General features: G+C 42.5%; 1 protein-coding gene across 3 annotated transcripts in view; it reads right to left on the bottom strand.

Moving 5' to 3' along the window:
• ALG14 (ALG14 UDP-N-acetylglucosaminyltransferase subunit) overlaps window positions 1-21,615 on the bottom strand; it is a 100,720-nt gene that overhangs the window by 61,587 nt on the left and 17,518 nt on the right. For all 3 annotated transcript variants that reach the window (XR_011022311.1, XM_068242586.1, XM_068242588.1), the window contains exon 3: window positions 768-890. Coding sequence is in view for 2 of the 3 variants with exons in the window: in XM_068242586.1 (XP_068098687.1) it covers window positions 768-890 (123 nt within the window). In the remaining variant the exon portion in view is untranslated. The remainder of the gene's footprint in view (window positions 1-767; window positions 891-21,615) is intronic.

Below are 21,615 nucleotides of genomic sequence, written 5' to 3' on the forward strand. Positions count from 1 at the left end.
AGTTGTCTTTTAACCCTTTTAGCAGCAGGGCCATATTTTTCCTGCTGCTGGGGGAAGTGTGCCTTTCCCAGCCTGGCAGGCTAGGCAGGGTATATGGCGGCAGGGTAAGGGTGGTGGCAGGGAGCTCTCATCCATACCTGTCAGGATGGTTGGATCAGCTTCTTCCTCCACCGCTGTGGTGACGTACTCTCCGCAGGTCTTCTTGGTTCTGATCACGATATGACATGTGATTGGGATACAGGACACTATGTCAGCGTTACAGCGCCACCCGGTGGTGGTAGAGGGGTAGTAGGAGAGTCTTTTCCATCTATCCCGTCACCCCTCTACCTCCACCGGGTAGCGATGTAACGCCGACATGGTCCCTTGGATCCCAATCACGTCATATTATGTGATCGGGACCAAGGAGACCTGCCGGAAGTTCAGAGCCGCTGGTAGAGGAAGAGAAGCCGCCCGAAACCAGTAAATATTACCTAATAATGAACCACATTGTTAGCATGCATTTTTAATGTACTATTGCAATGCCCTGTGGGGGCTAAAAATGCTGCTCGGTTCACTTTAAGATCTCTACTGTAATCACAATCTTGGAAAAGTAGAATGAGTCTATTTCTCGTCTATTTGATCATTAACGTGGGGTTATATCAGTGATTGGGTGTGCATGTACAAGTACACTATCTCCAATGAGTAAATTATTCTGTAAAGATCAATAGTTATACGTAAACTATTGACAGAGATGTAGTTACAGCAGAAGAGCAGCAAGCAGCACTTACCAAGTCTGGTTTCAGCCGGGAGGTTAATGGAATGGCATACAGGAAGGACTGGAAGGTGGTTATAACAGAAGAGCTCCAGGACTGCCTGACTTCTCTGCTCCTGGGAATGCGATGGATGGTATACTGCAGAAAAGAAAGGATTATTAAAGTTATTCTGTATCAACGTGGTAACTAATGACACACAAACCTGTCACACAGACAAAAACAGCGGTCCTAAAGCCAAACAAACACTGGTCAGCTTAGCTGAGGCAATACCCCCCACCCAACAATGTGTAGGTTCCCCTTAAAGTACCCCTTAACTGAGCAGGATCTGGAGGCTGCCACATTTACTGTGTATATTCTGGCGTACAAGACTACTTTTTAACCCTTAAAAATCATCTGAAAGGTCAGGGGTTGTCTTACACTCCGGGTGTCATGCCCTATCCTGTTACTGACTCTTAGATCTCGCTGCTGAGGCCTGTAGTGAAGCGGCGCAGGCGCACATGTGCGAGATCTGAGAGGCAGAGAAGGAGGTAAATAGGATACAAGGGTGGGCCAGACGGGTGAAAGAGGCGTGTTTTATGGGCACAGCCCAATCTATTCTTCCATACCGCTATGATAAACAGGTAGACAAGGAGAGAGCTGACCAATCTACTTAGGGAGAGAGAAAGTTGACCAATCCATCCAGTCACTCGCCTATATACGGTTATATACTGGGTACCACATACAGTGCAGCACCAGTATCTGTTCATACATAGCACAAGCATATGATTTTTTTTTATTTTTACTTGGTGTGCATTGGAAGAGGGGTAGTCTTATACATTGAGTATAACCCAAACTCTATATTTTAAAGTGGAAAAGTTGGGGGGTCGTCATACACACTCAGTCTTATACGCCAGAATATACGGTACTTCCTTTTAAACAACACCGGTTGCCGAGCAGTCCTGCTGATCTCTTTCGCTGCAGTAGTGGTACTCACACACCTGCAAAAAGCATGTGGCTAATACAGTTAACTTCAGCCAAATACCTGATCTGCTGCATGCTTGGTTCGGGCCTATAGCTGAAAGTAGGCAGAGGCAGAGGATCAGCAGGACAAAAAATAAATAAATAAATAGGTCAGTCTCTAAATCCCTTCCAGTTCAAGGGTAGTTTAAGCAGCAAAAACAACTGACTCATTGCAGTATTCTCCCCAGAATAGGTGGCATGAAAACGTAGCCAGGTGGGCAGCGACGGGGGAATGTAGGGCCGGCTCAAGAGCCTGGGGAGAACACTGCACTAATACATAGGGCCTGATCCAATTCACTTTTTAAAAGTTTTCTCCAAGGAGATTTTTTTTTTTAATATCTACGGTTTCCAGCACTCTGCAACTGAAAAAGTGCCAAAAAGTAGGTAAAAAAAAAAAAAAAAAAAAAAAAAAAAAAAGTACTGAGAGAATTATTCTGGGAATTTTCTTGCTTGCTGGTGGCTTAAAAGGCTCCTCGTCCTGGACTTCAGTTCCGCGTTCAACACCATCTGCCCAAATATTCTGCATGACGACCTGGAACGGGACACAGCTAGTGAGATTTGGAGACTGCTCCTCCAGTGTGAGAACCACAAACACAGGCGCCCCGCAAGGGTGTGTACTGTCACCGATGCTCTTCTCCCTGTATATAAACAGCTGCACCTCCTCTGCGGACACCGTCAAGGTCATCAAGTTCGCGGATGATACCACCATCGTAGGACTCATCGGTGAAAAATCTGAGCTGGAATATCACAACGAGATCGAGCGGATTCTCAGATGGTGCTCAGACAACAAACTTGTACTAAACACAGCAAAAACGGTGGAACTGATAGTGGACTTCAGAAGGAACGTCCCACCACCCAGCCCGGTCATCATTGATGGTACCGAAGTCACACAGGGTACATAGCGCACGGTTCCTAGGCACCACCATCACGGAGAACTTGAGATGGGACGAAAATACCTCTACAACCCAAAAGAAGGCCCAGCAGAGACTGTTCTTCCTGAGGAAGTTTGGAATGCCCAGGGAGCTACTGACCAGTTTTTATACGGCGACCATTGAATCTGTCCTTTGCTCCATCATTGTCTGGTCCTCGGGGGCAAATGCAAAGGACAGGCTAAAACTCCAGAGAGTCATCAATGTGGCTGAGAAGATCATTGGGTCGCCCCTGCCACCCTTGGACTTTCTCCATGCATCCAGAATGAGGTCCAGGGCAAATAGAATCACACTCGACCCCTCCCACCCTGGCAATCACTTCTTCAGTCCCCTACGCTCGGGACACCGCTATAGGTCCATCTACACCAAAACCACCAGGCGTAGAAACACATTCTTCCCCCAAGCGATCACTCTCCTTAACTCAGACCCTCTCCCCAATGTCACCTCCTAAGCCCCTTCAGCACCTCGGGGCACTAGAGTACAAACGCGCGCCCACAGGATGACATGTTCATCTTTGCATAATACTGTATACACCATTGCATAATATGGTGACAACCACTCGATGTGTCATTGCTCTGTTGCAATGTTTCTTTATAAATTGTACTATGTGTAGTGTTACTCGCACTGTTTGTCCCTTGCCAATATGCCTTGTGTCCACAAACAATTCCGGGTGCGGCGCCTGTCGCATTTGGCGAATAAAGTCATTCTGATTATTGATAAGATGTGAAAATGCCCCCTAGGAGAAAACTTGGGAGAAAAAGTGAATTGGATTGGGCCCATGGACTCCACAAGACCTCAGAAAAGGTCATGTGATATCTAGCATAAAGAATGTGCCCAGAAGATCCCTTCAGTACTCTAAGTTACAATCCATGGAAGGAACTTGCTGTCCCAGCACATCCCACAGATACTCAGTTGTTTTGAGATCTAGAGGATTTTGAGGCCAAAGATGTGATCCACCAAACCAGTCCACCGTCTTCCATAGCTCCATCATCCAGTTCTAATGCTCAAATGTCTACTGTAGGAAGTTTTGGTGATGTCCAGAGGTCAGCAGAAGCACTCCGGTATTTAGTTACGTAGCCATACATACAGCAAATTGCAATGCACTGTGTGTTCTGCCAGTACATATTTCAGTGGTTTGTGCTACAGTTGCTGTACTGTGAGAACAAAATATATAGACAGCCACTAGCATCTACTTCACATAACCTGAAAAGACCTTGGGTGCTCACGAACTTGTCACCAGTCCACCAGTTGTCCTCCTTGGACAAATGAAGTTGGATACTAAGCACTGCATACCAAGAACACACTGCAAACCCTGCTGATTTGGAGATGCTCTCACCCAGTCATGTGGCCATCACATTTTGGTGCTGGTCAGTCACTCAGATCTTTACACTTGTCCATTTGTCATGCCTCCAAACTTCATCTTTAGCCTTATATATCCCACCTCTTGTCATTGTAGCTAAATAAGGTTATTCACTTTAGCCATTAGTGGTTTTAATTTTGCAGCTGATCTGGGTCTCTTCATTAAAAAAAATAAAAATAAAATAAAAATAAAAATGTATATACACCTTTTATCAGTACTTTAAAACACTTTAGTACTTAACTTTGACTTTAAAGGTCAACTGAAGTGAGAGTGATATGGAGACTGCCACATTTATTTCCTTTTAGGCAATACTAGTTGCCTGGCTATCCTGCTCAGCCTCCACCTCAAATACTCTTAGAAATAGGCCCTGAACAAGCATATGCAGATCTGGTGTTTCTGGCAGTCAGTTCTGACAAGATCAGCTACATGCTTGTTTTTGGTGAGTCAGACATTATTGCAACCAAATAGATCAACAGGGCTGCCAGGCAACAGGTATTGTTTAAAAGGAAATAAAATATGGCAGCCTTCATATACCTCTCACTTTGCTTGTCCTTTAAATTAGCTTGTATTTAAACTACAAAGCAAAAACTGGATTGTGATGGCTACATTCCAAATTCTTTTTAATGCATCTAGGCAAGCCTCAAGACCTCAGAATATACAGTAACCTTGTCTTTTTCACACAAACATAATCTAGTATTCATTTTATTTAACATTTAGGGCCATTTCACTCTATGCATTTACTCGTGTTTTTGGTAGTGCATGCAGTTGTAAAAATGAATTGAAGTAGACATTAACATCCTGTGCTTTTAAATGAGCATGTGTGCCGTGGCAGTCAGCTGACACAAGAGAGATCAAATTACAACTTGTCATTAGACACAGATGAGGGGGAATTAGACAGGCTAAACTCTATAAGTACCTACAGGGAACACTTTATGTTTTCCTTCTGTCATGTGCAGGAGTTCAGGTCCACTTTAAACTGTCCATACACTAGGCAATGTATAAAAATCAACCTCAGTTCTGAGACATGAAGCAAGCAGATTACACAGCATTCATGTAAGATTGACCATTTTTGTTTTGCCGTGCATGTCTGCTGATCTCTGTGCTGGTATATCACTTGTCTTCTTTACTAGGTGAGTATTTTGGGGCTCAGTTTTATTTTTGTGACCAAGGGAAAGGGTTACTAGGGCATGGATGGGCGACAAAGGGAGAGAATTTATTTTTAACATTGGAGGGGGAATAGTATTTTACATACTGGTGGTTTACACTAGGGTGAGGATTGCCAAGACATGGAGGGTAGCAGCATCATACTTCAGGGAGGGGGAACTATCAGTTTTTTCTGGCAATTTACTACACACCATTACTACACTACCATTCTCTGTATTAACCCGACACTAAGAAGTCAAACATCAGATTATTGCCAAAAGATTAGCTGTGGGCATTGTACAGAGCCGTGTACAACGTTATGAACTTTCTTCTGAGTACTGGAATTGTGTGCACTTCTGCCTATGTACTGTATACACATAAAGGCATAAGAGCTCAATACACATATATAAGTCCAGAACCTAAACAACCAATTGGACTGCAGGAATTTTTCACTGTAACCCGCCTCCTGACAGGCAAGAGGCAGAAGCTCGCATGGTTACATGACCCTTAAAAAAAAATAAAAAAAAAATACTTTTGTTCCAGATGTCATGATATTTTAGCTTCAGTCATTTCTGACTCACAGGTCTGCAGATCTCTGACATCACTGGCTGCATATTTCTTACAGGTCAGTAACTCACAAGATCAGCACAGCAGACAAACCACTAATGTCAGCAACGGCTGCCATTATAATGCCTAGGAAAGTTGCTAGTAGAAAAACGCCAATGGTATTCTTTGGTTCTTGTGCATAATATGTTTAATTGAACAATATCTTCCCCGGAAAGTAATCCATTATATTTACAAATGCAATTCTCTTCTGCATATATTTACTGTGTGTCTGTCACATTCACCATTATTAACCACTTAAGGACCAACATATAAAATGGCCTTAAGGACCAGAGCGTTTTTTTTGGTTTTGACATGCTTTGTTTGAGTTTAGATATTTCAGTAAATTTTTGGTCTATCCAAACAAATGTGATATTGTTTTTTTCAGAACAAATAGGGCTTTTTATCTATACCACTTAATTATATTGATAATGGAATTTTATATGTTTTTTAAGAGAATTTATGCTAAAAAAAAAAGTAAAAAAATGTATATTGTCTGAAATTTTCAACCAAAAATATGTATATATCTTGAATTAAAACAAATTCTTTTCAAAATGTATTCTGCCATATGTTTCTAATATATATGTGCAAAAAAAATGAAAACTATTTACATCTTTGGTACATTGTAGAGACTGTGAAAAAAAGTGTAATTTTGCTTTTCAGTGAACAAAATCTACAATGCTTGTTTTCTGCGTTGTACATCACTTCTCTGAAGCACTAAGTCACTGAAATAGTAACATTTCCACCAAAATGACCCCATTCTGTAAACTAGACCTCCTGAGGTATCCATCGATGGGGGCATTGGTGATTTTGACTGCACAGATTATTGGTGGAAATTGATGGAATGTATAACGACAAAAAGAAAAAATCATTTTTTTTGTTCAGACATGTCAGTTTTTTCTGTTTTTTGACAGACATGCTTTGAAGTATTGTAGAAATTCACCCCACAAATGATTCAGTAATTCCTACTGAATAAAACGATACCAAATATGTGTGGCTAGACTATTGCTTTAGTCCAATACAGAGCTTAGAAGAAGTTGTCAATAATTGAACCTTCAAAGACCATAAATCACACGCTTGCATTTCCCAGCACAGCCCGCTTTTGATGAAGTCTGAGGTAAAAAGTCTGTCAAATTCCCGCCAAAATGACCCCATTCTGTAAACTAGACCTCCTGAGGTATCCATCGATGGGGGCAGTGGTGATTTTGACTGCACAGATTATTGGTGGAAATTGATGGAATGTATAACGACAAAAAAAAAAAATCATTTTTTTATTCAGACATGTCAGTTTTTTCTGTTTTTTGACAGACACGCTTTGAAGTATTGTAGAAATTCACCTTACAAATGATTCAGTAATTCCTTCTGAATAAAACGATACCAAATATGTGTGGCTAGACTATTGCTTTAGTCCAATACAGAGCTTAGAAGAAGTTGTCAATTATTGAACCTTCAAAGACCATAAATCACACGCTTGCTTTTCCCAGCACAGCCCGCTTTTGATGAAGTCTGAGGTAAAAAGTCTGTCAAATTCCCGCCAAAATGACCCCATTCTGTAAACTAGACCTCCTGAGGTATCCATCGATGGGGGCATTGGTGATTTTGACTGCACAGATTATTGGTGGAAATTGATGGAATGTATAACGACAAAAAGAAAAAATCATTTTTTTATTCAGACATGTCAGTTTTTCTGTTTTGTGACAGACATGCTTTGAAGTATTGTAGAAATTCACCCCACAAATGATTCAGTAATTCCTTCTGAATAAAACGATACCAAATATGTGTGGCTAGACTATTGCTTTAGTCCAATACAGAGCTTAGAAGAAGTTGTCAATAATTGAACCTTCAAAGATCATAAATCACACGCTTGCTTTTCCCAGCACAGCCCGCTTTTGATGAAGTCTGAGGTAAAAAGTCTGTCAAATTCCCGCCAAAATGACCCCATTCTGTAAACTAGACCTCCTGAGGTATCCATTGATGGGGGCATTGGTGATTTTGACTGCACAGATTATTGGTGGAAATTGATGGAATGTATAACGACAAAAAGAAAAAATCATTTTTTTATTCAGACATGTCAGTTTTTCTGTTTTGTGACAGACACGCTTTGAAGTATTGTAGAAATTCACCCCACAAATGATTCAGTAATTCCTTCTGAATAAAACGATACCACATATGTGTGGCTAGACTATTGCTTTAGTCCAATACAGTGCTTAGAAGAAGTTGTCAATTATTGAACCTTCAAAGACCATAAATCACACGCTTGCATTTTCCAATACAGCCCGCTTTTGATGAAGTCTGAGGTAAAGAGTCTGTCAAATTCTGTAAAATAGACCCCCTGAGGTATTCATCGATGGGGGCATTGATGATTTTGACTGCACAGATTATTGGTGGAAATTGAATAAAATAAATGAATTTTTCTTTTTGTCCTTATACATTCCATCAATTTCCACCAATAATATGTGCTGTCAAAATCATCAATGCCCCCACGGATGGATACTTCAGGGGGTCTAGTTTACAAAATGGGTTCATTTTGGTGGGAAATTGAGGGACTTTTTACCTCAGACTTAATTGAAAGCGGGCTGTGCTGGAAATTGCAAACGTGTGATTTATGGTCTTTGAAGGTTCAATAATTGACAACTTCTTCTCAGCACAGCTTTGAACTAAAGCAATAGTCTAGCCACGCATATGTGGTATCGTTTTATTCAGAAGGAATTACTGAATCATTTGTGGGGTGAATGCCTACAATACTTCAATTTGAATGGAATGTTTGGGAAGAAAAAATAAATGTAGCAATTTTGTTTGGGCGGGGGGTTTCAGTTGCTCCTTCTGAATAAAATTATATCGCCTATGTGTGGCTACTGGCGCTTTGTGTACCATAAATTTGAAGGACAATCCAAGTTAAAAATTTAGGCAGGTGTGGTACACTTTGAAACAGTCTTTCAAACAAAGTCCTGGTTTTTCGGGACATTCGGGGCAATGGTATCGTGTATCCGTCCTTATTTTTTGTTTAGTGCAGACCCTACACTTTTTCTGGGGGTATTGCTTTTTCCCCGTCTGTGGTATAATTTCTGGAACATGATATCCAGAAAGTCTCTCGACTGAATCAAATCTTCTGCCAGGGTGAGTTGCAGCTTTGGAAATGAGAGATTCAGCTATTTCCTCCTGGAATTCTAAATTGCTGAGAGGGTTTTTTGACATTTTGTATAGTATAAAGCTGTTGTAAATTCCCAACTGCAGCAAGTATAAGCCTAATTTTTTATACCAATATCTGGTTTTGCGTGCGGCCAGGTACGGCTTCATTGCCGCGTCATTGCGGTCTACACCACCCATATATTGGCTGTACTCATGAACACATTTAGGTTTCTCTTGTGCTCCAGTCCTGGGTGTTATGCTTTCAGGAGTATGTATGGTTGAAAGCATATATACGTCCCTTTTTCCCTTGTACTTCAGAGCCAGCATCTCTTCACTGCGGAGACCCTCAGATTCATCAGGTTTGAGGCGCTTGTTGACAAGGCTCTGAGGGAAGCCTTTGCGGTTGGATCTGATGGTACCGCAAGCTGGCGTGTTCTCTCTCGCTAAATGTTTGAATAGTGGGATGCTGGTGTAATAGTTGTCTAGGTACAGGTTGTATCCTTTGTTCAGGAGAGGGTGAATCAGATCCCAGACAACTTTACCATTTGTGCCCATATAAGGTGGGCACCCAGGTGGATCCAGCTGGCTGTCTTTTCCCTCGTACACTCGGAAAGCGCATGTAAAGCCAGTGCTGCTTTCACAAAGCTTATAAATTTTTATGCCATATCTGGCACGCTTGGAAGGGATGTATTGCTTGATCCTAAGTCGACCAGTGAAGTGTACCAGGGACTCGTCAATACTTATATTTTTTTCTGGCACGTATACCTCTGAAAATTTTTGCGATAGGTAGTCAATTAGGGGCCGAATTTTGTATAGAGGATCAATATTTGGATCTTCTCCGGTTTGGTACTGGGAATTGTCACTGAAATGGAGGAAGCGCAAGATGGTCAAATAACGTGTCCTCGACATTGTTTGCGAAAAAATCCCCATATGTTGAATTGGTCTTTTCGACCAATACCGTTTTAGGTCTGGTTTTTTGGTAATGCCCATGTTTATTGTGAGGCCTAAAAATGTTTTTATTTCCTCCACTGTAGTGGGCCACCAGTTCTTAGGCCTCGCATAGCTGGATTGCGGTTTCTCAGCAATGTGTTGCTGAGCGTATAAGTTTGTTTGCTCAGCAATAGAGCCGAGGAGCTCATCAGTGATTATGAGTTCCATAAATTGAATTGGGGAAAGGTTAGCCGTTTGCACTTTAATTCCAGCCTGGCCTGTGAAAGGAGGAATTGAGGGTGCTTCTAGGTTGGCAGGCGACCACACGGGGTGAAGCAATTCCTCCGGTACGTCAGTGCGGCGACGTTTAGTAGAAGCGCTCTGTTGCCTGCGGCGTCTCTGTCTGGGTGTTGCGACACTCTCTTCCTGCTCCTGACTAGTGCTTGGCTGCTCTGGCATGGCTGTCTCAGAACTCTCAGTCTCCTCCACGTCCGATTCACTTGGTAGGGTGTCACTGTCAGGGATTGGCTCAAACTCTGAGTCTGAATCTTCAGGCTCTGATTCTTCAGAGTCTAATTCCTCACTGGATTCCCCAGACTGGCAGATCAGATCTACAATCTGCTGAGCAGTAAAAGATCTCTTCGCCATCACGTATATAGTGCAGGACACAATATAAAGGACACAATATACCCTAACAAGCCTGTATATGCACAGACAATATCAGACCCCACACTGACACTATATACGTAAGCGTATAAACCCTGAACCTATATGCCACCCTTTACACTACTGATATACAGCCCTATATACCCTACACTGTACACTAAACCCGATTTACCCTACACGATATACCCGACACTATATACTAAACCCTTTATATCCTACGCTATATACTAAAGCCTATATATACACCCTACACTATATACTAACCCCTATATACTAAACCCTATACACCCTACACTATATACTAATCCCTATATACCCTACACTATAAACTAAGCCCTATATACCCTACTCTATATACTAAACTATATACTAAACCCTAAATACCCTACACTATACCCTAAACACTATATACCCTGCCTATTATACTAACCCCTATCTAACTGCAGTAAAGCACAGTAAATAAAATCACAATCCAGTAATTATATATATATATATATATATATATATATATATATATATATATATATATATATATATATATACACTATATATATATATAAAGTTATATACTATATATATAGCTATATGCTATATATATATATATATATATATATATATATATATATATATATATATATATATATATATATAGCTATATACTATATATATATATAGCTATATATTCTATATATATATATATATATATGGGTGGTTGGAAGGGGATCAAGGGATGAATTGGGGGGAGATCGGGATAAATAAATGTATCTAAAAGTGTTTTTTTTTTGTAAAATCGCACAGCCTGTCACGGCTGCAGGCTGTGCGTCTCTACCTGTCACAAAAGATCCTCACAGTGACAGGGAGAGGGAGGCGGAACGGCAACTATGTTGCCTTTCGGAGGGTGATCGCTCTGATTGGCTCACAGCGATCACACGGCAGGGAGCCAATCAGTGACGGCTCCTGCCGATACCCGGAAGCCTTAGCTGTCATAAGACAGCTAAGAGCTCCGGATTCCGTGCAGACGATCGCGGCGGGGAGCGGCGGCGCCGGTGATAGAGATCTACGCCCTGCCAACTAGGAGCCCATCAAAACAGGGCGTAGATCTCTATCACCTTGGTCCTTAAGTGGTTAAGGAGTAAATTTGGATAAGACCTGGTCAGCCTTTTAGAAGGATTCACAGAGATCTCCACATAGGAAATAGTGGGATGTAATGGTGGTTGCTTCAAACAGCTGTTTGCCACTTTTGCAGTTACTGGTACTTGGCCCATAACCATATACAGGAAAAGCTGGCAGATTGTCACTTTTGCAGTGCACAGTACCCAGGAAGGGCTAGCATACTGCCATTCTTACAGTTACTGGTACTTGGCCCATCACCGTACACAGGAAGAACTACTGGATTGCCACTTTTGCAGTGCACTTGGCCCATAACAGTTTACAGGAAGAGCAAGCAGTTGCCCCTTTAGCAGTTACTGGTACTTGGCCCATAAAGTATACAGAAAGAACCAGAGGATTGCCACTTTTGTAGCTATTGTACTTGGCCCATAACAGTATTCTGGAAGACCTAGCAGATTCCCACTTCTGCAGTTACAAGTACTTAGCCCATAACACTATACAGTAAGTATAGATTGCCACTTGTTTTCAGTTATTGGTACAGTACTTTGCCCATAAGTACACAGGAACACCTAGCAGTCTGTGATTGCTGAACTAATGACTCACCACTTTTCAATGCAAGAGAATGGGGCTTCTGATTGCCATTATAAGGTAAGTGCAGTGCTGCCTACTTGGCAGTATGACCAAAGATCAAAATCTGTCGCCATTTTTAGAAATGCAGAGGACTTTTTTTTTTTTTTTCTTTGATTACCACTTTATTACATACATAAACTTTTGTAATGCCATTATAATATTTCTTCATTTAATTGTCATGGTTTTTGTATCTGCTGGAACATGATCTCAGATTATGCAAATCCCCTAAGTTGTAATGACTTACCACTAGTTTACAAAAATAGACCAAGAGATGATTAAGGAGTATGAATTTTATATCTAACCAAAGAGCACCACCTAGTGGTAAATGGAAGAATGTATTTAATGTGAAATTTCACTTTCATTTAGGCCACGTTTACATCATGAGACGCAGATGGCCGTGCGTTTCTATGCGTTGCGTGGCTGATCCCATTCACTAAAAGTGAATGGGTCAGCTACGCGTTTTGTTAAAAAAAATGCGTGCAGCATGCGTTCCCGGACCGCACTGGTCCGGAACGCATGCAGTGTGAACATCAGAAAGTGCTCTCTATACACTGTCTGATGTCGTGCGTGTCGGACTCCTGCACGCGTTGCCGAAATCCAGACGGCAACGTGTGCAGTATATCCAAGAAAAGTACCAATATAGGTAATAAATATCTAGCAAAAAATGGCTCCACACATATATGGTGCAAATAATTGTAAGTAAAGCTTTATTAGACAATCCAATTAAAAGACAAATATAAAATATGTTCCCTCTCCCGGCTTCCAGCTCACAATAGCTCCGGTAAGGGCACTCACTAACACTGTATGCACTTTATCCCTTTTCATCTTATTCATTAGGAGTTGTTTTGTCTTCACAGGCTCTGTGTGGGGGGCTGTGTGCATGTACATCCCCAGTTCTCTTATCTGGGGCTGGGTGTGCACACGGCTACTACACGCAGAGGACTTTCACTGTATATGTACATGTTTTTTTTGTGGTTTGGCCTACGTATTCACAGGCACTAGCCACTTTTATGAGATATGTGTAATTAATTATGTTCGTTTATGTGCACAGACATTAATTGTGAGTAGATGGATAGCTGGTCTCAGTGTATCCCTTTGCACTAGGCATTTCTGCACTGGGCACTTATTTGTACAGGATCTTCTCAAAAAATTAGCATATTGTGATAAAGTTCATTATTTTCTGTAATGTACTGATAAACAGACTTTCATATATTTTAGATTCAAATACACACAACTGAAGTAGTTCAAGCCTTTTATTGTTTTAATATTGATAATTTTAGCATACAGCTCATGAAAACCCAAATTTCCTATCTCAAAAAATTAGCATATTCATCCGACCAATAAAAGAAAAGTGTTTTTAAAACAAAAAAGTCAACCTTCAAATAATTATGTTCAGCTATGCACTCAATACTTGGTCGGGAATCCTTTTGCAGAAATGACTGCTTCAATGCGGCGTGGCATGGAGGCAATCACCCTGTGGCACTGCTCAGGTGTTATGGAGGCCCAGGATGCTTCGATAGCGGCCTTAAGCTCATCCTGAGTGTCTCTCAACTTTCTCTTCACAATATCCCACAGATTCTCTATGGGGTTCAGGTCAGGAGAGTTGGCAGGCCAATTGAGCACAGTAATACCATGGTCAGTAAACCATTTACCAGTGGTTTTGGCACTGTGAGCAGGTGCCAGGTCATGCTGAAAAATGAATTCTTCATCTCCATAAAGCTTTTCAGCAGATGGAAGCATGAACCCACTTTTGAATCAGAAACAGAGGCAGAAGCGCCTGGCCTGGGCTACAGAGAAGCAGCACTGGACTGTTGCTCAGTGGTCCAAAGTACTTTTTTCAGGTGAAAGCAACATTTACATGTCATTCGGACATCAAGGTGCCAGAGCCTGGAGGAAGACTGGGGAGAGGGAAATGCCAAAATGCCTGAAGTCCAGTGTCAAGTACCCACAGTCAGTGATGGTCTGGGGTGCCATGTCAGCTGCTGGTGTTGGTCCACTGTGTTTTATCAAGGGCAGGGTCAATGCAGCTAGCTATCAGGAGATTTTGGAGCACTTCATGCTTGCATCTGCTGAAAAGCTTTATGAAGATGAAGATTTCATTTTTCAGCACGACCTGGCACCTGCTCACAGTGCCAAAACCACTGGTAAATCGTTTGCTGACCATGGTATTGCTGTGCTCAATTGGCCTGCCAACTCTCCTGACCTGAACCCCATAGAGAATCTGTGGGATATTGTGAAGAGAAAGTTGAGACACGCAAGACCCAGCACTCTGGATGAGCTTAAGGCTGCTACCGAAGCATCCTGGGCCTCCATAACACCTGAGCAGTGCCACAGGCTGATTGCCTCCATGCCACGCCGCATTGAAGCAGTCATTTCTGCAAAAGGATTCCCGACCAAGTATTAAGTGCATAACTACTTCAGTTGTGTGTATTTGAATCTAAATTATATAAAAGTCTAATGTTTATCAGTACATTACAGAAAATAATCAACTTTATCACAATATGCTAATTTTTTGAGAAGATCCTGTATATATGTTAGGGCCCGTTTCCACTAGTGCGGTGCGAATCGCTGGGATTCCACCGCTGACAAAATCGCATGCGGATGCGATTCCGCATGCGATTTTTGCCGCGATTTCGCATGCGATTTCGCATAGGCAGGCTATCAGCGATTTTAACCATGTCACTGCCTGGCTCAATGTACATTAGTTTTAGTGCGAATTCGCACGCGAAATCGCGGCAAAAAACGCATGTGCGATTTCCCCTATTAAATACATTGCCTGCGAATCGCCTGCATTCCACACGCAGGCGAAATCTGCAGGCCCTACCGTGCAGAAAAATCCTGCACAGAATAACGCACCAAAAAACTGACAAGTGGAAACAGTCTCATCCACTTGTATTGGTTATGCGAATCCGCATGCAGACAACGCATGCGGATTCGCTCTAGTGGAAACGGGCCCTAACGCGTTCGCGTTCTGGCCAGCCACTTCGGGTTCTGGCCGGCCAATGTGCGAAGTGGCCGCAGCGCAGCGGCCAATGTTAGAAATGTAATGTTTACACTTATTTTACAGCAGTCTCGCTGCGGCCAAATGTATTAAAAGTTGCTTAATTTAATTAAATATAGCCGGCGGCAATGTGATAGATGAAGCCGCCAGCTTTCGCACTGCCTCCTCCTCCTCTCCCTCCCCCCCATCCCCCGCCTCTCTCCTCTCTCTGCCTTCCATGCAATACGGAGCCGCCGGGAGAGTCGTTCGTCGCGGCAAAAGAGCAGAGCGGGGAGGCTGCAGACATTGCTTCTGCCAGCACCCGCTCTGCAGGAACGGCAGGATTCCCCTGCCGCGACGAACGACTCTAGGGGACACGCGTGTCCCCGCCCGGCTGCTCCGTATGTGGTATAGGAGGCAGGGAGTGGAGAGAGGCGGGGGGGGGGGGGGGGGGAGGAGGAGGCAGTGCGAAAGCCGGCGGCTTCATATATCACATTGCCGCCGGCTATATTTAATTAAATTAAGCAACTTTTAATACATTTGGCCGCAGCGAGACGGCCGTAAAATAAGTGTAAACATTACATTTCTCACATTGCCCGCTGCGCTGCGGCCACTTCGCACATTGGCCGGCCAGAACCCGAAGTGGCTGGCCAGAACGCGAAGTGGCCACACTTTGGGTTCTGGCCGTAACATATATATCTGAAGTGTCCTTCCGTGTATGCTTTACACTTGAACATTGGAATTTTATTATATATATTTTTTTCTTATTGAGCTGGAATACTAACAACTCTTGGTTTTAATCGGGAGATTTTAATTATTTTATATTTGTCTTTTAATTGGATTGTCTAATAAAGCTTTACTTACAATTATTTGCACCATATATGTGTGGAGCCATTTTTTGCTAGATATTTATTACCTATATTGGTACTTTTCTTGGATATAGTGTTAGTCATTCGCCAATTGGGTAATTGACTTTGTTACGTTATGTATTGGGCCATAAAGCCCTCATCGCTCCCCCGCTTTTGAATTAGGCAACGTGTGCAGTGTGAACGGGGCCTTAGGAGGAAAAAAAAAGCAATCATTTGAAATTCAGCCACAGAAGTTGCAACGATAAATGTTGGACGTAACGTTTTTTAGTTTTAGCTTACTCATGTTTGTTTTTTTTGTGATACAAAGCTTAGCCAAACCATAGAAAACCTAAAAAAGTTTATTCTGAATCAGTTCATTTCAAAGCTGGGCGCTGTCATAGCAGGAATGCTATGCTATGCTGCGCAACCCGCGTAAGAGGAATTTGGGTATCCGACAATTGCAAGATCCCCAATTTTCATCTCCCTCTGAGTTGCTACAACTCGGAGCGGGAATAATATTTAACCCCGCAGGGGAGTTTAGCGGCAGCAGGGTGAGCCGTCATTTGGCTCGCCCTGCGCCCAACTGCCCGGCACTGTTATGATCATGTCTGCAGCATGTATTGTTGGCTGCAGTTTGACTGAAAACAAGCAGTTTTTGATCTCATTACATGCATTTGCTTGCATAGTTTGTTTTGCACTCAAACTAGTTGCTGACTCTATCTGCAGTGGCTCTGCAATGCTGGCCAGCTCAGGATTGAATAATTACCATTCACCTGTGTGAGAATCTGCATGTCTGCTCCCATTGGATGACCTCAGTATAAAGATCTGCTTCCTGCAGGGCTCCTTGGGCTATCATAGCTTCAGTTAAGCCTGTCTTGCTGTTGCTTTAGTCCCGGATCGTGTTTCTTGTTCTAAAGATACTTTGCTGGTCTTGCATCATATGTTGGTTCATTGCCAATATATATGCATACCAGCAGGTTTATTATTTTCCTTGTATTCGTGTTACGTTGATACATCAGTGACGCTGATATATACGTACACGAACTGTTTATATCCTGTGTTCAGTTAGTCAGCTTTCCAGCACGTTTTGGTAGTTTGCGCGTATCTTGATCACCCGTGCTGAGTTAGTTATCCTGCTCCTGGTTCTGTCTGTGGATTGCGTTCATCTCTGCGAAGAGATAACGAATCCTTCTGAATCCTGTCCTGTTACCGTTTGTGGATTGCGTTCATCTGTGCGAAGAGATAGCGAATCCTGAGTCCTGTTCCCTGTATTGCTCCAGTCCTAAGTCAGTGTTCCTGCTTATGTCATATATCGGTTCATTGCCGATATATACATATGTTAGTCAGACGTTACAAATAGTTTCATTGATAGCTGTAATTGTAATACGCTAGGAAAACATACTTATTGTATATTTATCTGTGTTACGTTCATCTATCTTGATCCTGCTATTTCCTGACTATCCTGTCTTGTCTTTGTGAGGCACGCCATCGCTGCAAACGCATTGGCTGCCTCATTCCAGTCTGTCTTGTTGTGGACGCTTGCTGTCACTAAGTAGTGGCTAGTTAAGCAAGCGTTCATTCTGTCTAAATAAGTCCACAAAAAAGAAAGTTGCGATCACAATCCAAGGCTCTCAGCGTGGCATAGGATTTCCCTGTAAAAGAATCTAATATAGTGCAGTATTGCTTTCAAATGTACACACCCAGTGCTTCACTTCAGGGGATTATGTGAGAGCAGCCTTCACCAGTATATATAGGGAAACACAGGGGGATATTCTCACCCCCTTCGTGAGTCTCACTCACCAGATTGTTTCTTTTGTATCAAGCTTATAAACCCTCCATCCTGGGTATTCACAATTCAGGACCTTAAATATATAAAAGCGGAACTCGCATAGTGTAAAAAACTTTCTTCCTTTTAATAAAACCTGCTTAAAAACATGCGTACCGGATTTCCAAAGCATAAGCGCTTATATGTGCGTGTCAGCACCGCCGCGGTCAGATCTCCGCTGCACGCCACAGTCCCCGCTTAGCTTCCTCCTTCCGTCCCACGTGACTCCTTAGCTCCGCCCACATATAAGCGCTTATGCTTTGGAAATCCGGTACGCATGTTTTTAAGCAGGTTTTATTAAAAGGAAGAAAGTTTTTTACACTATGCGAGTTCCGCTTTTATATATTTAAGGTCCTGAATTGTGAATACCCAGGATGGAGGGTTTATAAGCTTGATACAAAAGAAACAATCTGGTGAGTGAGACTCACGAAGGGGGTGAGAATATCCCCCTGTGTTTCCCTATATATACTGGTGAAGGCTGCTCTCACATAATCCCCTGAAGTGAAGCACTGGGTGTGTACATTTGAAAGCAATACTGCACTATATTAGATTCTTTTACAGGGAAATCCTATGCCACGCTGAGAGCCTTGGATTGTGATCGCAACTTTCTTTTTTGTGGACTTATCGTGATTGGAGCGTGTGTGTACTCTGACAAAGTTTGCAGATCCCCTATACTGGTGATAGATTGGTACTATATATAACAGATTGTGTCCTGTGTTGTGGAGCGCAGTCTTTTTGCTCTTTGGGGCATTGGTTACAGTTCATTCTGTCTACCTGTCCTGATGCCCTCCGTTCTGGTTTATGCGCTCAGCGCTACTTTGCGCTGAGATGTTATCACGAAAGTATTGTTTGTGGCTGTTCGGATCTGCACTGGCTCTGTGCACCACAATCTCCTATTGGAGTCAGTCCTCTCCTCCACTAAACTGGGGATATCCCGATTCCTTGTGCTGGTGTGTGTACCCCATTCACGTCAGCTTATGCATCGCGTGCTGATCGTGGAGAATACACCTCCAAGCCTGACAGGCACCAAGATAACATGTACCCTTAAATCCTGCTGCCAATCATGCTAAAGATGAGTAACAAAAAGGTCACAGAAAATTAAAGGAGAACTGTAGTGAGAGGGATATGGAGGCTGCCATATTTTCTTTTAAGAAATACTAGTTGCCTGGCTGTTCTGCTGTTACTCTGCCTCGAATACTATTAGCCATAGCCCCTGAACAAGCATGCAGCAGATCAGGTGTTTCTGACATTTTTGTCAGATCTGACAGGATTAGCTGCATGCTTGTTTCTGGTGTGATTTGCACGATTGCAGGCAAAAAGCTCAACAGGGCTGCCAGGCAACTAGTGTTGCTTAAAAGGAAATCAATATGGCAGCCTCCATATACCTCTCACTTCAGTTCTCCTACAAAGAATTGCAGTTTTAGCTGACAGGAGATTCAAAGTGGTTTGCAAACTGAATGAAATAAATATTTGTAAAGAAGTATAAACATGGAGATTTCAGTAGAAGTGGAATATCCCTATTTTCAATGTGACAGGAAGGGAAAAAAAAAAAAAAAAAAAAAAGAAAGGAAAGACTGTATACAAGGTACTTTAACCACTTCGCATCCAGACCTTGTTTCCCACTTATGGACCAGAGCAGTTTTGACAGTTTAGCTATGTCCTTATTTAATCAGAAATAACTTTATCCCTACTTATGACACAAATGAAATACATTTTTTTTTTCCCAGACAAACTAGGCTTTCATTGTATGCCATTTTCCCCTCAAACAATTTTGTTTCCTATGAATTTTAATGGGAAAAAAACATTTCTCAGTTTTACCAATTCCAGTTTAAAAATAAAAAGTGCTACTGTAGATAAAAAACACAAATTTTGTTTGGCTATTCTTACCGCTTATCACAAAAAACTTAGATTACATTCCTGTCACAATTTATGGTGAAGATATTTGATTCTAAAATAATGCTACGGAGTGTATTTTTCAGTATGAACTGAGAAAACAAAAGTATTTTTAATGGTAAAAATCAATCTCATTAGCTCAAGAAACATATATTCCCGTTCACCAATTAGTGCTGCATCAGATGGTGCCAGAAATGTGCACAGGAGCAAGCCCAATCCTGCACAGCACTGCTTCTGCTACAAGACGTACAGTATATCTACTGACTCATGGCTTAGATGAAGTCACTGAGGACGTAGATATACTGTAGTGGTGGATAAAGTGGTTAAATAACCTGAATAAGGAATTTCTGCTTCCTGTGTAGTCTAAAGCCGCATCTACACACGTAGATGCGGCCGCGACTCTCCTTATCAGCGGCTCAATTGATAAGATCCGACAGGACGGATCTTGCTTCCGCCGATTCCCTGCACGCTTCCCGCGAGGGGACAATGGCAGGGAATCGAGCGGAAGATAAGCGGCGCCGGCGGGGAATCTAATGCGGCACACGCGCGGCGAGCGGGGACGCGCAAGAGGCTGCCGATCGCCACAACATCTCCCCGTGTAGACGGGGCTTAAAACTTCAAACACACAGATTAAACTTGGCTGAGGCAGCTCCTGCTGAGAGTCTGGTGTGTACAGGGGCCCCGACCTTCCGCACATCTCAGCCAAACGCTGCCTGACCTCTTTAACTCCAGGAGTGTTTAGATGTAATATAAGCCCAGTGTATTGATATAATCAATCAGCAGCCAGAGGTTTTCCAATCCACCATGAAAGAGTATGTCAAAGATAAACAATAATCCTCAGCGCTCTCTATTGCACTTCCGCACTCTGAGAAGCCTGCATACACCTTGTGCTCAAAATTGGAGACAGTGACATTGTGGGTCCATGCACACTGGACCCTTTTGCTTTAAAAAGCATAAATACACTATTGCATTGCTAATAACCAGTTAAGTGCCAAGTGCTGAGAAAGTCACCGGACTGTAGTTCAGAGAATGCCCATTTTCCTTCCTGACCAGGTTTCAGCCTTCCGCCATCATCAGAGATCCATTGTGTGCATGGACCCACGATGTCACAGTCTCCAATATTGAGCACAAGGTGTCTGCAGGCTCCACAGTGTGCGTGAGTGCAATAGAGAGCACTGAGGATTATTCTTTAATCTTTGACCTCTTTATCTCTAGGCTTATAGCAGCACTCATTCATGGAAACTGATTTTTTTTTTTAAAGTATTAAAGTGACAGTGACCCCTTAAATAAGTGTTTCGCCCACCTCTAAGTAAAATATTAACTCCTGCCTAATTAACCCTTTGTGTCACCTATACTTCGCCCTAAGATTAGTGGACACCTCTAATGGCTGCCGCTCATAGCGATCGGACATGTTTGCTAGGGTCAAAGCTTCGGGACCCAACACTATACATATGCATAGCTGTACTGTTGCCTAGCAATGTGTCTGTACAACACTGGGGTCCTCAAACTGTGCACCATAGCGATCGGATTCAATCGCTACGAACGCACAAGCTGGCGATAATGGCACGCTACATTCCCAACTAGAGATGAAATGTGGCATGTACGCTATCATTTTAACTGGGAAAAGACCTATTTCGAGATGTTATATAACCGTGGCCTTTGTCATGTGATATTTGTGAAGGCTGAAATATGAAAAAAAAAAAAAAACTTGTATTTTCTGCACTAGGCACATTCTGTATACAATGAGCAGCCTTTGTCTCCTTAGTGTGTATCCAGGCTCCCACCGGCTCTGCTGTCCCCATAAAAAAAAAAAAACGC

This window comes from Hyperolius riggenbachi, chromosome 6 (genome assembly GCF_040937935.1).
Source record: "Hyperolius riggenbachi isolate aHypRig1 chromosome 6, aHypRig1.pri, whole genome shotgun sequence".
NCBI lineage: Eukaryota > Metazoa > Chordata > Amphibia > Anura > Hyperoliidae > Hyperolius > Hyperolius riggenbachi.